This window comes from Tetrao urogallus, assembly GCF_951394365.1.
Source record: "Tetrao urogallus genome assembly, chromosome: 7".
Lineage (NCBI taxonomy): Eukaryota > Metazoa > Chordata > Aves > Galliformes > Phasianidae > Tetrao > Tetrao urogallus.
In genome coordinates this window covers 29180868-29197047 of record NC_136820.1, presented here as the reverse complement: position 1 = coordinate 29197047, position 16180 = coordinate 29180868, and the positions used below count along the sequence as shown (strand labels likewise).

General features: G+C 42.0%; 1 protein-coding gene across 1 annotated transcript; it reads right to left on the bottom strand.

Annotated features, from left to right (window-relative positions):
* Nucleotides 1-473: 473 nt before the first annotated feature.
* Nucleotides 474-13190, bottom strand: LOC306948932 (1-aminocyclopropane-1-carboxylate synthase-like protein 1; the record flags this gene model as incomplete). The annotated part of the gene is made up of 14 exons (XM_079538671.1): nucleotides 474-643; nucleotides 1306-1459; nucleotides 1616-1758; nucleotides 1886-2027; nucleotides 4249-4294; nucleotides 5379-5465; nucleotides 5885-5985; nucleotides 8149-8226; nucleotides 8401-8498; nucleotides 10113-10179; nucleotides 10815-10884; nucleotides 11645-11715; nucleotides 12916-12975; nucleotides 13047-13190. 14 exons carry the CDS (start codon nucleotides 13188-13190, stop codon nucleotides 474-476), a joined length of 1431 nt encoding a protein of 476 aa, XP_079394797.1.
* Between the last annotated feature and the right edge of the window lie 2990 nt (nucleotides 13191-16180).

The following is a 16180-nucleotide window of genomic DNA, read 5'->3' as shown; positions in this document are numbered from 1 at the left end:
TTTGGAGCATTACAGGCATTTGAAATTATTGACAGTATCTCTTGCATACATTTTTGACAGCTACAAAAATTTAGAACTTAAATATCACCTGATTTAGTATTTGCAGACTTCTGATTAAAATATGCAGCCCACTACACATATCTATCTGCATACTTTTTACCAGTATGTTCAAAATTTTATAATCTGCCATCCAGGTATATATATGTAAGACTTCTTGCTTTTCACTGATGCTTAATCCACTTTAAATTGAATAAAGCTGGAGGCAGTGCTCAACAAGGGCAAATTTCAGAATATCTAAAAGGCTCAATTTCTTCAAATTCCATTCAACAGGTCTGTGTGCATGACTAGAAATGCCAAGTCACAGTGAAGTGAGACTGTTATGCGATGTTACAGCCAAAAATACCTAAGTAATGTAATCCTTTAGTAAACATAAGCATGCTAAATTTCATCAGTAATTAAACACACAGATAAATTTAAAAAACAAATATATTTTTTAGCTGGGAGGCATCATCTCGTGGTGTATTTGATGGTATGCCAGAAGAATCTTTTTCTGGGCTGCATGAAGAGTCTGCAGTAGAAGATGTGTTGTTTACAACTGGTTTGGCATCATCAGCATGCAGCATTTGCTGAAGTCTCTCAATACCTACCAAAGGGAAACATAACTCAGTTCAAGCTTTTCTTATCCAGTAGAAATGGTGAAAATAGAAGGGAAAAGTTGACTGGACACAGATTGCTCAGAGATGCTGTGTAATCTGTTTTTAGATAGTCCTGAAACTTGATTAAAGAAGGCTCTGAGCTCTGAATTAGCACCTGGCCCCACTCTCAGCAGGAAGTTGAAGTAGTAGATTTCCCTCCCAACCTACATTTTTTTTGTTACCCCATACACTTCCTTTACTTCACAGAAATCCCTTTTGCCAATAATATATAGCAATTGTTCAAGATTACGTATTTTAGTGCATAAAAAATGGGTAAATTTTTCATATCTCACATATGAAGCACGTACAGATTAGGGGTGCTGTGGAATGCCGACATGATATAATGGGTAATTTTCAAGAAGAAGCAGCGACTTCCAATATAGAAAAAAACAATTCTTAAGATGCAATTCCACAAACTGGAAAGGTTTGACATAACCCAAGAGTAGTGCTCAGTAACCAACGCTCTGAGCTATTCTAGTATTTCTCAGTTTCATACAAGGGCTAATAATGCCCTCACAAGCTGAGAGGGGATAAGCAGATTTGAATAATGCTAATGTTTCCCAAGGCTTGCATGCTACTACACGATGTATTAAAAGTAAAACCAACTTACATAAATAAATCTTATTCACAGAATCAGAGAAAACTAATCGAAACCATCCAGGTTCATAACAATAAAAAGCTTTTCCAGGACTAATCAGGAGTTTCTTATCAAGGAGCTTCTGCCATAGTTCGAGTTCAGCTTCAAATGTCTGTGATTTTAAGAACTAAAAAAAAAAAAAAGAAAATAGATTATTATTAAAGATTGAACAAATACACAGACTGAAAGAGCTTTCTATGACCAGATATTAAAGCACTTAACAACATGCACAATTTCATATTTTCAGCTTCTACATTCCCACTATTTCGAAGCTCTTACATACTTTTCTGAAGTCTGCCCACACATAGAGTCCTCCTGAACTTTTCAGCACAGGTATTCCAATGTCTGCAAGTCCATCCACAAGAAGATTCTGTGCTTCCTTAAGTCTCTTCTTGTTGGTGGGAAAAAACACATTATCCAACCAATCTATAAAATCAAGACAAACAAAATTCTATTTATTTCCACCTGTAATAAAAATAATAATAATAATAAAAAAAAAAAACAAAGCAAAAAAAACCAACCAGCTCAATGGAACATTTCTAGTGGGGCTAACCTCTGTCCTTAAGGAATTGAGTGAGAACATGCTGAACGGGCCCAGGACAGCTGTGGAAGACAGCTAGTTGATTCACAGCTTTCTGAATTTCATGATTTCTGGTGTACAGTACCCCAACTCTGATTCCGCTCATACCAAAATCCTGGGAAGACAAGAAGAAGATGGAGAGAAGCAATTTTTACTTTATGCTTGTTCTTTATCAAGCCACCGAGTTTAGAATCATTCTGATGTAAAGGAAAATAAATCTCAAGAAAAGGTACATTACTGTTGCAGTTCAGCAACCAGAGGCCTCTGTCATGTTCTTAAGAAAGTCCTGTATTATTATTCTTCTATATCCAACACACCAGCATACACATATATATAAATATATAGATGATTGTGTATTTCTTGCATACAAGTCTCAACAGTTTCAAGGCCTCCCTAAGCAACCATATCTACATTGCATCTTGTTTCTACGTCCAGTGTTTGTTCTTGATCAAAGCGTACAGTTCCCTATTGTAAAAGATCACCACCCGTGACCACCACCTCAGCACAGCAGAAGCAACAAACATAGTAACTAAGCAGACCTTGCTTTTGCCATTTAGGCCTGTGATGCCCATGGCCTCATGGGAGTCAGGCTAACTGCGGATCCCCACAGGGATGGACCCCCAGCAAGCTCCACATAGTCCCCATCATGTTACCACATCAGCTGTTTGATCAAATAAATGTTCCTGCTCTGCAAAAATAACCTTTGATAACACAATAAAACATTTGATAACACAGCAGGCATTGGAGTGGGCTGCCCAGAGATGTGGTGGAGTCACTGTCCCTGGAGGTGTTCAAGGAACATTTAGATGTTGTACTGAGGGACATGATTTAGTGGGAAATATTGGTAGTAGGTGGATGGTTGGACTGGATGATACTGGAGGTCTTTTCCAAAGTCGGTGATTCTATGATGAAGAATAAAAAAATATTGAGAACAGATGAGTAACTACAAAAATTAAGTTTGGCATTGTCATCAGAGCCTACTGAAGTATGTATTCTGCAACAGTCACTGTTCAGAAGTATTTCCAAAAGCTACATAAGTATGCAATAGCACATACATATTAAAGTCAAATTTCACTGAGTCCCTATGCAGAAAGCCATATGGTTCAGTGCACAAGACATGAAATCCTAAATTCTATTACTGCAAGTCACCAACTCAATGGCAAGCAACATCTATCAATGTAGTTATTATCAGCATATCTCTTGCATTATTACTGATGAAAGAATTCTTAATATTAATGAAAACAGCCTTTAGCTCCTCATTGAACATTAACAGCAAGGAAGTCATTAGCCAAGCAGAGAATGAAAGACCATAACCAAGAAATTTAGGATAAAAAGTATAGAGTAACATCCAAGTTAAAAATACTGACCTACTGCCATTCCTAGGGTCATTTTATGTACAATGCAGGGACTGCTCCATCCCCAAACAAACAAACACAAACAGATAGTATAATGTCCACTCAATAAGGTACCAAATTAATCCCTGTCTGCAACGGGAGGTATAAGATTATGTCGCCTGCATCATGAAATCTTTGCAAACATTCTCCATGCCAAACTGGAAGTCTCATTTACCCAAGCCTGACAGGACTGCAGAACAAACAAGTGGCTATGGAAATTTCTGCTCATTACATTAACTGGAAACATCTAACTTATCTTCTGGAGCACACTTGGACAAATGTAGTCCCAAGAACAGCAGGAAACAACCAGTAACATCCAAACAACTGTGAGACAGGAGAGGCAGAGGGAGAAGGAGATGGTGAAGGAGAATGTGAAGGCAACACTGGCAAAGCAGCATAAAATAACACAACTTGGTTAAAAGTCCTACACTGCTCTTCATTAACTCAGTTTTGAAGCCTTTCGCGTTTCTCAGATAAATATTTTGTGTACCTTTAGTTATAGGCAAGAATAATGAAAGACAGACCAGTGGCTTTACCAAGATTGCTTTCAAGGCCAACAACTGAAAGAGGCTTGACTCAAACCCTTGGCAGTCTCCATTATACCCCATTAAACCCCTGTTCCAATCAGCCATCAGTTTAGTGTTCCCTCCAAGAGAAGAAAAGACAAAATGCTACAGATCAGAAGGTGCTTATATGCATACTTCCACTGTAATTTTCCCCAGAAAATATAGCTATGGTGGCTGTATAAATAAGCATTAACTGTTTCTGTTAAGTAGATCCCTAATTAAACTGCTAAAATTAATAAGTTCTAGACTGCCAAGGGAGAAAGTAATAAATAAAGAGAAGCTCAGTTTGTTATATGCAATACAAATTATGTCAGAATAGTTCAAATAAGTTTTGTGGTGAAATATCTTAAAACACAAAGATAATATTTGGACTTACCTTGCTAAAACCCCACATAAAATGTGTTCGTTCAAGATCTGGTAAACTGAATGAGAAAAGAAGATAAGAATTGTTGCTGTAGATGAACAAGTTGTGCAGGCATACTAAAATGATTAAATATGTAAAATTATAATTCATTTTCAGTGAAATTAGCATTTAAACTTTTCAAGTAGCATGGATGTTTTCAGAGAACTTGTAACAAAATGCATGTAGTATTCTAGGAGGCACAGACATGAAATAACAGAAAAGGACTTCTAGTAAGATGTAACAGACCAGTTATATTTCCCAGATTCCTGCTGCATAGTCAGTGCTCACACCTATATTAGAACAAAAGCAGTATTTCCATAAGGGATGCAAAATGGGTCTTGTACTCAACAGAGAACAACTCTGCTCCACTCTGCTGTGTTTCAGGCCAGGGAAGGGAGAGGTGAACATTTCAGGTCATGTATTTACATGATTTGGTACAATCAAACAGAATACTCCATTGTAGACTACTGAAGAAGATGCTATTTTCTCCTTTGTGTAACTCTGAGTTAATAGGGCTAAGCCTGGAAATTTCCTTCTTCAGCTTAATAAAGCTAGGTGAACTTTCACAGCAGCAACAGCATTTTTTCAGGCATTATTTATAGCTTATGATCTTATGTGGTTGAGACAACAACCAGTAGCTGACTACTTGGTTATACTTGGATGGACTTGGAAATTTCCTATCAGTGAGATAATTATACAGTTAAGACCATACTTCTGGAGAAAGAAGTTCTATTAGTCAGATACCAATAGGTTTAAGCATTCTTGAAGAATTACTCTTTCCATCTCCTGCCAGAGGACACTAAGTGCCCAACAGCATACTAGTCAGGAAAGAGATTCATGGCAGCAGGTCACTTGAGAAAGATGAAGGGCTCTGTCAATTTTTGATTACTATTACTATGCCATGCACATTAGCTACAACCAAGAGATCTGTTCATGTCACTCTAGAAGCATCTCTTGTATTAACAATTCTCACAGATGCAAAGACCTGAACATGAATTAGTTAGAAATACACAGTTATACTAGCTAAGCAGAAAGTTTTTTAAAAAGGCATAGCTTCCATTTTGGATTAAATATCTTGACCCATGCTAAGAAATCACACTTACCTATCTAAGCTAAGAACACTGGTGAAGGTGGTATCATCATAAACAGACAGCATGTAGATTTCATCCATTATTACATGCAATTCATGTCTGTGTATAAAAAATACAGGCATTTAAATGTATTTAAAATTAATTTATTTCCACATATATATATTTCTATATAATCTTAACTACTGACATGGCAAAGTATCCATAATAGCATGCCTATTTGCTATTACATTCACCACAATGATTTCACACATAGAAATCACAAGATTTTTTTTTAAATAATCCCAACAGTATTTCATTTCAAAACAAACTGTTGGATCTCAGAGAGATCCCATTTTATTTTTGTGCTCCCAGAAAAGCCAAGCACAAAGGGTAGTTACACAGAAGCCAAGCTCAAGTCCATGCATGCCACCTCCTCAGAACAGGAACAAAGGACAGGAGGTAACAAAGGTAATTTTTCTTCATCGCTGTATTGCATAATGGAAAACTGAATACCAAACAAGTAGTGCCAGGGCTCAAACCTGTGCGCAAAGTCAAGGCATTCCTTCAGTAACTGCGCTGGGTAAATGTCCCCTAAGGGGTTGTTAGGGTTGATGAGGACTAATGCTCTCACTCTGATGCCCTGAAAAAAGAAAAACCAGCAGTGGGAGACAGCAGTGACACCAAACTGAAATTGGAGGATGCAGCAAGAGCAGACCGTTCCCTTCCATGGAAAGTTGGCTTTTAGAAATCACTGAATTATACCTGGTATACATTAGCATGCAGATTAAACTGCAGGTTTTGTTTCAGTATTCATCCTGTGAAATGCCAAGATCACACCAAAAGGTTTGTTAGTGAATGAAAATCAGGTTAATGCTCATTTGAAGCACCCACTGACCCCAACAGGCAAGATCACGATGGGGGGGGGGGGATGAACAGTGGTCCAAGATACACTTCCAAACAGATTTGATTGCAAGCAGGCAAACAGTTAATGGCTGCAACAAAAACTTTCAAGACTTTAAATGCACCAGCATGAGGCATTACCTTATTCCTTCATGTTTGGAATAAACTTAAATCAGTACTTTTTGTTTCAGCACATTTAAGCTTTAGAAAAACGGACACACTGCATATTCTCAGTCCATCCTGGCCTTCTCTGAAGGAGATCATTTGTGTTAAGCATCTCCAGAGGAACTCCAGGAAATTAAATTAGGTGGAAGCACCATTACTTGCTTTCCCCTCCATATGCAATTTGTCTGAAATTTAATGGTTTCTTGTTCAGCTCTTGCTCACAGTAGGAGCTTTCAGCTATTGCCTTGGAGTCCAAACAGTAAAAAAATTAATGGGGAACGATGCAGATACTAAACCCAAAGCGTGCTTGGCATATCGGACAGCTGACACATATTAAGCAGAAGATGCTGAGGCATTCATGTTCACAGGAACAGCTGCTGAGGGATAGCAGATTCACAACTGCTCTTCTAGTCTGCTTACTACCTTGCACATATCCAAACAGATGTTTGCAATGTTATCCACGAGATATCACACACCTTGCCCTGTGACCCCACACCTTGTCTGGGCAGTCCACATCACACGAGCTTGGCACTCACACCCTGCCCAGCAAGGAGGGTTGGTGGGCAGTTGCACATTCAGTCCCACACAGTCTGGCAGAGGCACTGGCTGATGACACAGACATACAGATGGTGTCTAAACATAGGCACTGTGCTGACGAAGCAGTTGGGTAAACAGAAGAGCTTTGACATGTCTTACATTAAAATAAAAACTATACACACATCCATGTGTATACAAAATATCCACTTTTTTATATGTGACCTTACTACAAGTGACCCTACTTGTGCCTATCTGCGGTATCTGTTGTTAAACCTTATTTTCTACCCTAGAAAAGGACATAACAAATCTGTGTTAGTCTTCTGTAACACCACTACCCTCACCACATCTTTGATAAAATGTGTTACTACTCATCCTATGCTTCCCCTGCTGGATTCTATCAAGGACGAGCACAAAGGCTGAGTGCATTTGTAGTTTTCCAAGAAGTTTGTGGACCATAAATACCAAGACACTAAGAACAGGAAGCATTTGATCTTGAAACACTGGTGAGCACTGCTTTGTGGGCACTCACAAGACCAAGCATTTCTACAAAAAAAAAAAAAAAAAAAAAGTTCCAAAGACAAAGAGGGACAAAATATATATTTAACAATATGAGAAATAATATCCTCATTTACACAAACCTGATCAGAATAAAACAACTCAAAATGCTAAGACTTCTGGTCTAATGACATTTCCTAAATCCTGTGAAAATTATATATTTTCTGAGGAGCCATCCTAGTGGAAGAAACATCCTGTGCCAAACCTCCTGACCCCACCAAGCTCCCAGTGACATTGTGGTACAGCAGATTCTGTCCTCTGTGCTCCAGAAGAGCCCTCCTCAGAAGCACATTCAACAAATTCCTTTACTTAACTACACACATTATTACAGTAACATATTCTCTCTTTTTAGGATCTGAACAACAGCTTCTTTACTATACTTTGAGTTCCATTACCAAGCAAGAGACTTAGTCTTGAAAGACAAATTAAGATCTATTCATAAAACACAGTGAGGAGTTTCTCTGCATTTTGCTACAGATTACAGAAACAAATGCAATCCCTGTTGCTAGAGTTGGACCCCCCCTTCCTCTTCTCCAGAATATCTGCATGGATGAAGATATACAAACAGTTTGATACCAAGAGCATATGCAACTTAAAAAAAAACATAAGGAAAATCTGAAAAATCAGAAGACACTGCTATTGCTACCTGCTTTTTAGCTCTCTGTAGTGCAGCTTCTAATTTTTCAGCTGTTAACTGGAAAGGGTGAGTTTCTTCGTTAGTCACCTACAGGAGAAAAACAATCAGCGAGAACAAAGGAGGAAACACTCCCACCCAGTGAAAAATATACTCAATACTGGCTCTTAAATAAGCTAAACAAACTACAGTTTCTGATGGCACTGCTTCAAGGAGGGAAGAATACTGCTAAAGAATATGAACAGTATATGAACATGTCTTTACCTCACTGGACAAGGGCACATGCACGGGCTGCAGTCCACCATATAGCCACATTTTTGAATTTATGCCACCATAGTGAGGAGCTGGAATAAGGTATCCATCTGAAAGTATTTAGAAAAAGGAAAAAGTTAGGAAAGTTAAGGTTTCTCATGAGGAATCACTTTGCTAAGACACTAGTAAATTGAACTACCAGTCGAGGAATTTGACATGATTTCAACTCAAAGGATTCACTGCGGCCTAAACCAATATTCAAACTAAGTTGAAAATTTTGTACTTGTCAGTCAACCTGAATTCTACCCAGTCCTCTTCCCTAGCATTTTCAACAGTAGATGTGTATCAAGTCATATGAGTAAAAGGGTATGGACCTAGTCAACTTGCTGTGTGACTTATTCTAATAAAATAGTGACAAATAACTATCTTGCTCACAACATTTTGTCAATGTGCTCTTAATTTTTCATCAGGAACTACTGCAAACCTTAAGTACTTCTCCCTGGCTGCCAAAGTGCTAAACTGCAGCAAGGAATCCTGCAGCACCGTGGAACTTCTTTCCCTCCTGCTTTTTTATTTCTGTGAGAAGCCCCAGGTTGGTGCTTCCCTGCCAATACCCCATGTGACAGGGTTTCAGAGAGGACAGTGTACTTCCTTTTCTCCTATTAAAGAAGGGAAGAAAGGAGTTTGTCAGTCTTCAGGCAAGAGAGTTTCTGTTAAAGCTTTGTAAATGCAAAAAATCTGAACATATTAAAGTAGGACATGAATATGAGTAGCCTTGAGTAAACATTTTCTTTACCATTTTAAACAAAACTGATTTCACAGCCTCTTTACCACCATGTGCTGAGGTCATCCTGCTCACCTTCCCACTCTGATGTGTGCCCATGGATGTTGTTCACACCTACTCCAGGTATTCCCTTGGCTGAAAATCCCTCTCTTGCTACAGATCCACTCCCTTTTCTCAAATTCCTTATGGATGCTTTCCTTCCCCAGTCCACTTTCTCTCTGAGTGCTGCTCTCTTCAGATTCTATGTGGTTCCCATCTCTTTTTCTCATCACTCTTCAAAGCTCACTTTCTGTTATCTTTACACCCTTTCTCTTCCTATACTGCTCCTCCCCAAAACCCTATAGATTATGTTCCAGAAAGTGGCTGGCCTGCTGGTACCTCAAATGTTTTCCAACCTTATAGAAATAATCGGAGGCATTAGTTCAAAGATACTTTGCTAGAAACAAAGAAACGCTAAGTCCATGCTATGCTTCATCCAGTTATAAGGAAAGCAAGCTGTGATTTAGACACAATGCTATCATGTTCACTTTTAACTTGTAAACAGAATCACAGAATCATTTGAGTTGCAAGGGGCCCTTTAAAGGTCATCTAGTTCAACTCTCCTGTAGTGAGCAAGGCCACCTACAAGTACAGCAGGTTGCTCAGAGCCCTATCCAGTGTGATCTCGACCGTCTCCAGGGATGGGGCATCCACCACCTCTCCAGGCAACCTGTTCCAGTGCCTCACCATCCTGATTGTAAAAAACTTCCTCCTCATATCCAGTCAAAATCTCCCCTCTTTTAGTTTGAAACGATTTCCCCTTGTTCTATCACCACAGATCCTGCTAAAGTTTCTGTCCCCTTCTTTCTTACAGCCCTGCAGATACTGACAGACCACTCTCAGGTCTCCCTGAAGCACTGATAAATGCTTTCAAGCAAAAAGCATTCAGGTTTTTACTCACCACCAGGGTCACACAGCACAGTTGACAGAGTGGCAAAAACTGCACAGCAGCCATTCATGACAGTGATCTGAAAAAAGCAGAACAAATGCTCCTTAGCTGAGATACCACCACCTCTGTGGTTTAAATTCAAAACGGAAGAGTGAAGAAGCCACACAACCACAACTATCATACAAAGTGCTCGACTGTCACTCACTGACCACTTTTTCAAATGGAAAATTGACATTACTGATGCTTCTGTAGATCATGTATAGAGAATCACAGAACATCCCAAGTTGGAAGGGACCCACAAGGGTCACCAAATCCAACTCCTGGCTCCACGCAGCAACATCCAAAAATCAGATCTCATATCTGGGAGCGCTGTTCAAGCACTCCTTGAACTCCAGCAGCCTGGGGCTGCGCCCACTGCCTGTGCAGCCCGTTCCCTGCCCACCGCCCTGTGGTGCAGCCCCTTCCCGACCCCACCTGCCCTCCCCTGACGCAGCTCCATCCCGTTGCCTGTCGCTGTCACACAGAGCAGAGCTCAGCGCTGCCCCTCCGCTCCCTGTGAGGAGCTGCAGCCGCCATGAGGGCTCCCCTCAGCTCCTCTGCTCTGGGCTGACACAGATCTCTCCTGCAGTATCCTGCTGACATTTGTGTTCATGTTTACTTATCTTTTATCAGTTCAAGACAAAATAAACTGCAGACATAAGGCAATTTGCTTACATGTTCTGGTCTAAGTTCTTTTGTGGCTCTGGCATAGTGAGTCAGAAATTTGGCAATTTCTTCTCTGAAGCTAAAATACAGAAGAATTAGAGTCAGTGATGTAACTGCATATTTCTCAGAAGAAAAAGCACAAAAGATGCATAGAAAAATGAAGTTTACAAAACAAAAAAAAAAAAACCAACCAAAAAGAACAAACACACCATTCTGTTATGAAAGCCTTGAAGATTTTTTACTTCCTACAGCTTAAACAATATAATTTCCTAAGATACACAGAGAGCTACATTTTGTGAGATACAAAGCACACAGAAGACATCTGCAGCCTTGAGCAGCAGTGGTTGTGACTCAGCTGTTCTGCACAGTGGAAAAGCAAGAAAATAAAGAAAGTCATTGGAGCCAAAGTGGAGCACCAGGATGTGGACACCAGAAGCAGTGGGACCTGGTGAATGACGGCTCCAAGCGAGCTCCCATGTGTGGTGAAGGCTGCTCCACTGTTCTCCAGGAGCAGTACTCAGGCCTGGCAGCCCAAAGAGCTCCCATTCACCCCTCTCTAAGTCTGGGATGAGCCCTCCCAGGAGTCATCCACCCTCAGCTCTGAAGAGCTGCCTCTGCACGTCTTGCACCCAGCCAGACACCAGATCCTTTGCCACTTTTTAGCACTGTAAGGATGGAGAAAACAACGGAACAAAAAGCCAGGCAAGCAAAAGCACATCCATGAGCAGCTGCCATTAGCACACCCACCCTTCAGGCTCAGCAGGAGAATGAAGCCACGCACTGCAACTCATGAGCATGGAGCTCAAGCGGGGACAGAGAGGGGAAGATGAACTTCTTACCTCCTCGCACCCTGCGTGTCAGGGTACTGGAAGAGATCGGGCTGCAGGCAGTCCATGTCAGGCCGTGTGAGCTGGAGACATGAGAGAGAGACAATGTAGAGCATGGAGTAATTGGGATCTTCCGCTCTGCTGTACCATACTTTTTTGGTTTTAGTTGTTCAATAACAATAAGGAAATGGAGAATATAAAAAAAATATATATTAGATAAAGTTTTATGATTTGCACTTCTCTAAGATACTAGAAACAGCATTAAGACATCAAAACAAAGGAAGAAAAGAATGAAGGAATTACTTATTGCTTTTCTCCATCATATACTTAATCCCACATAGAGGAGAAGCAGGCCAGCTGCTCACACAACTGCTGCTGAGATGTATCAAAGCCCAAACAATTCTTTCCAAATTGCTGACATCAGATGTTAATACCAACCTTGATGAGCTTCTCAACCAGCAGAAATAACACACTATGTGCTACAGAAGGAAAGCAGCTGTGCTATCAGCAATGGCTTTCCTGCCCTCAGCACAAGTGTCCCTGTGTAAACTGTCTGATATTCATTGTGGCCCCAGTTTGGGTTCATTCCTATAACAATCTCCAACTGTTGCCAGCTCTGCTAACCCCTTAGCTGAGCTGGACACTGGCTTTGTGCATGGTCCTCCCTCACCAGCACCACAAAGTTGCCAGCAGTTGCACTGGTGCAAATCATCTCTGCATGCAAGGAACACAGGAGTTAACGTGCTCCCAACAGAAGGTCTGGCCACAAGGTCCCAATTTGCCAGCACCTGAGCCAGAACATCTTGTTTTCAAGCAGGTAAACTAGAATTAATAGAGTGGGAAAAGAACTCCTTTAAAGGCTGCTCTCAGAGCCCAGCCCTGAGAACAGCAGTTTAAGTTCTCAGTTGTAGCATTAATTCTGCTCCAAGCCTGCATTCTGCACACTGAGCACTCTGTGGTCTGAGCTGTGGCTCTGCCAGCAGACACGGGGGCCCCTCGTTTGGGCACCGACCACACGGCCCTTGCAGGAGCACAGCTGTGTCTGTGAAAATAGAGCACCTTCAGTTCTTTGTGTACGAAGCTGAAGCAAAACCAAATTGTGGTTTGCAACCTGAGGCAAATTTTCATTATGTTACTTAGCAGACACAACATTCACACAGTACGTGTGATGTGCATCCTTGTGAAAGCAGCCCTACGGGCGATTTTCTCCACGCTAAACTGTTACCCGGACGCTTTGAAATTGTTAGAAAACAGCAAAGAAGCCGGCAGGCCGCCACACTTACTCTCTCCTCTATCAAATCAAAGCACAGCTTGTTCTCGCTGGTCCCCAGGTTCACGATGCCCTGGAAGAGACGACACTGAACCACACCGGCAGAGCGCCGTTTCCCCGCAGCCCCCGGGCCGCCGCCCGCACCTCGGGGTTGCGCTCCCGGTCGAAGGGATCGGAGACGTAGAGGGCGAAGCCCCCGTCCAGCAGCCCCGGCACGCCGGCGGCGATGCGGGCGCCGCGGGCAGACAGCGCCGGGCCGGGACGTGCCGGGAAGCCGCCGCCGCTCATCCTCGGGCTCGGAGCTCCGCGGCCAATGGCCCCGCCCCGGTGCTGCTTTCTGCTCTGGAGCCAAGGTCACGATGTTCTAGTCAGGATTTTGGTTAAAGGCACTTTAGTACAATGCTTGTGTGCTGTCAGGATAATGTGTGCGGATCAAGGAATAACGTACCGAGTTTCCTGAAACTTGGCAATCATGGGGGACATGGAGATCAGCGCTGGATTTTAACTGGTTTGTCTGGTAGAGTCAAATAACAGCTACACACTTGTGAGAGAGAGGTACCTTCCTAATACCTTCCTACAGGAAATGCCACCAAGCCCCAACCCTGGCCTGAACCCCAACCCTGGCTCTAACGGTGGTTCTGATCCTGCTGTGCTTATGCTGGAATTGCATAATGAGACACTGACAGCATTTTATGGATGGTTTCAAATAGTTTGCTCTTCATTCTAGAGAGCTGCTGCTCTCTGAAAGCAAAGGAGCTCACCCAGCAGCTTCATGGCCTGAAAATTTTTCTTGTACCAAACCCCTGCATCAGCAAGCACTTCTCAGCCAGCCCTCCCACAAACACACACCTGCTGTGCTGCACCCTCGCCCAGGTCACTGCTGAAGACCCTTAGGAACTGTTTTTACACTTTACTGCACAGAGGAACTCCAGAATGACCTTTTCCCTGCGATTCCTTTGTCACAGAATCATTTCAGTTAATTCTAGCTATTAACACCAAGGAGTTTTGGATAGTGGTGTGGGACACCGCTCCTAAGAGATACAAAATCCACCCCTATTACCTATCAGCTGCAGCTGTACCACCACTGCTGTACGATGGTACTGAAAGGCACTGACTGGGAGTCCCACAAGATCCCCACCAGCTGCTGGAGGATACGGAGAAGGAATTGCTCACACCTGTTTCTGTTGGGCTGGCTCACAGTGGTGACCTGAATGCCAGTGAAATGATGTAGCACTTCTTTACCAGCTACAATCCACGGATCAGAAGGTATTTTATCCCATACCTCTGGTTCTAGAGAACATTGCTAACTGTTATTCCATGCATTTTCACTCCAGGATGTCTCCAGCACATTGTCACTCCTTTGTGCCCAATGCAAATCGTGTCACATAACCCACGCTCACCTCTCAAGCCAAAGCCATGCTAACAGATGCCCCACGTTAAGAGCAGTGTAAAAACACAGCAGCCTCTACAAACCCCACAGTGAGCTGCTCTGAGGTGTGCGGCTGAACAGCTGCCAGCTGAGGTGCCTGAGTGGCAGCTATTGCCACACTGCTCCCAGTGATGTGTCACAGAGTGAATTCCTATGTGCCGAATGGTACAAAGCATCAGGACTCCTGACTCCAGCACGCAGAGCTAATGCTCCAAATACCAGCGTAATCCATGGAGGACATTTCCTTCTTATTCTGGTCTCTGTCAAGTTCCTGCATTATTTACGATCCTATGATCACTATCTTGCCTACCTGGAAAGGCTGCCACCCTGCTGTTCAAACACCACAGGATCATGGAAGATATTAAATGACAGTCAGATCCACATGTAATCATACAGCATTGATTTCTTTTTCCCCAAGTAAAATGATAGCTTAGATTTACTGTGAAAGAGATGAACTACGTACGGTTTCATATGATATGAACACACACATAATCACACAGCTGCTGAGAAAGACAACCTAGGAAAAAAATAAATTCCTGTGATGCAAAAGTTTTGGTTTGCAATTATATTTTAAAACATTTGCATTTGGGCTGGAAGAACATACTTTGCTTCCATGATGCCAAGAGGAGGAAGAAACTCCCCGTACAACATCAAGTGTAGATTATTACACACAAAAGCTTCTTTGGCCAAACTGAAATTCAGAATCTGTTTTAAACCTAAAACATACGTCCATCATTTGCATGATTTGCACCTCTCCTATGAAGAAAGGTTGAGGGAACTGGGCTTGTTTAGTGTGGAGAAGAGAAGGCTCCAGGGAGAGCTCATTGTGGCCTTCCAGTACTTGAAGGGAGCATATAAACAGGAGGGAGAACGGCTGTTCATGAGGATGGATAGTGACAGGACAAGGGGGAATGGTTTTAACTGAGAGAGGGGAGGTTTAGGTCAGATATTAGGAGGAAGTTTTTCACCCAGAGGGTGGTGAGGCACTGGAACAGGTTGCCCAAGGAGGTTGTGGATGCCCCATCCCTGGAGGCATTCAAGGCCAGGCTGGATGTGGCTCTGGGCAGCCTGGTCTGGAGGCTGGCGATGCTGCACATAGCAGGGGGGTTGAAATTAGATGATCATTGTGGTCCTTTTCAACCCAGGCCATTCTATGATTCATTATGCAGGCTGTTAACTGCCACACTTAAACTGCTGAGAATTCTAGCTGGTGATGTCTATTATGAAATATTAACATTAACATAATCTAAGCCTCAGCTCAGACTTCCATTTCAGATGGTCTAGAAAATCCTTACTTTTTTTTCAACTTGAAAATAGAAAAAAAAAGTTTGTTCCCTTAAAGCTTGAAAGTTACACAGTAAATACCTTGTGGATTTTTTTAGTTGTACAGCAGAAATCCTATTTCCCAACAAAAAACAATTACGATTTATGGCAGAAGAGCATAACAATAAACAACCCTGACACACTGGATGGTATTTAACGCCCTTACTTGTGGCAAAGCAAGCCTGTCAATTTTGATCGAGGAATTACAAAATTCTCTCAGTATTCAGACACCTGAGCCTTTCTGTAGAGCTAATTGCACTGACTAAGCCAGCCTTTAGCAGAACCAACTCACTCACATCACTTTTTTCCAGTGAGTTGCTTTTGCCGTTCTGCTGTCACAACCACCACCTGTCAGCACACGCTGAATCTATCTGCCCCAGGCTTTTTGTCAGATGTCACCAGCAGACTCAATCTGGAACTCTGGATCACTTCAAAACAGGTACATTCTTTCCAAGGCAGTAGTTGAAGAATTTAGCAGCTACACACTTATAAGTTGAAATTTCCAAATACGAATCACTTTTGGAGT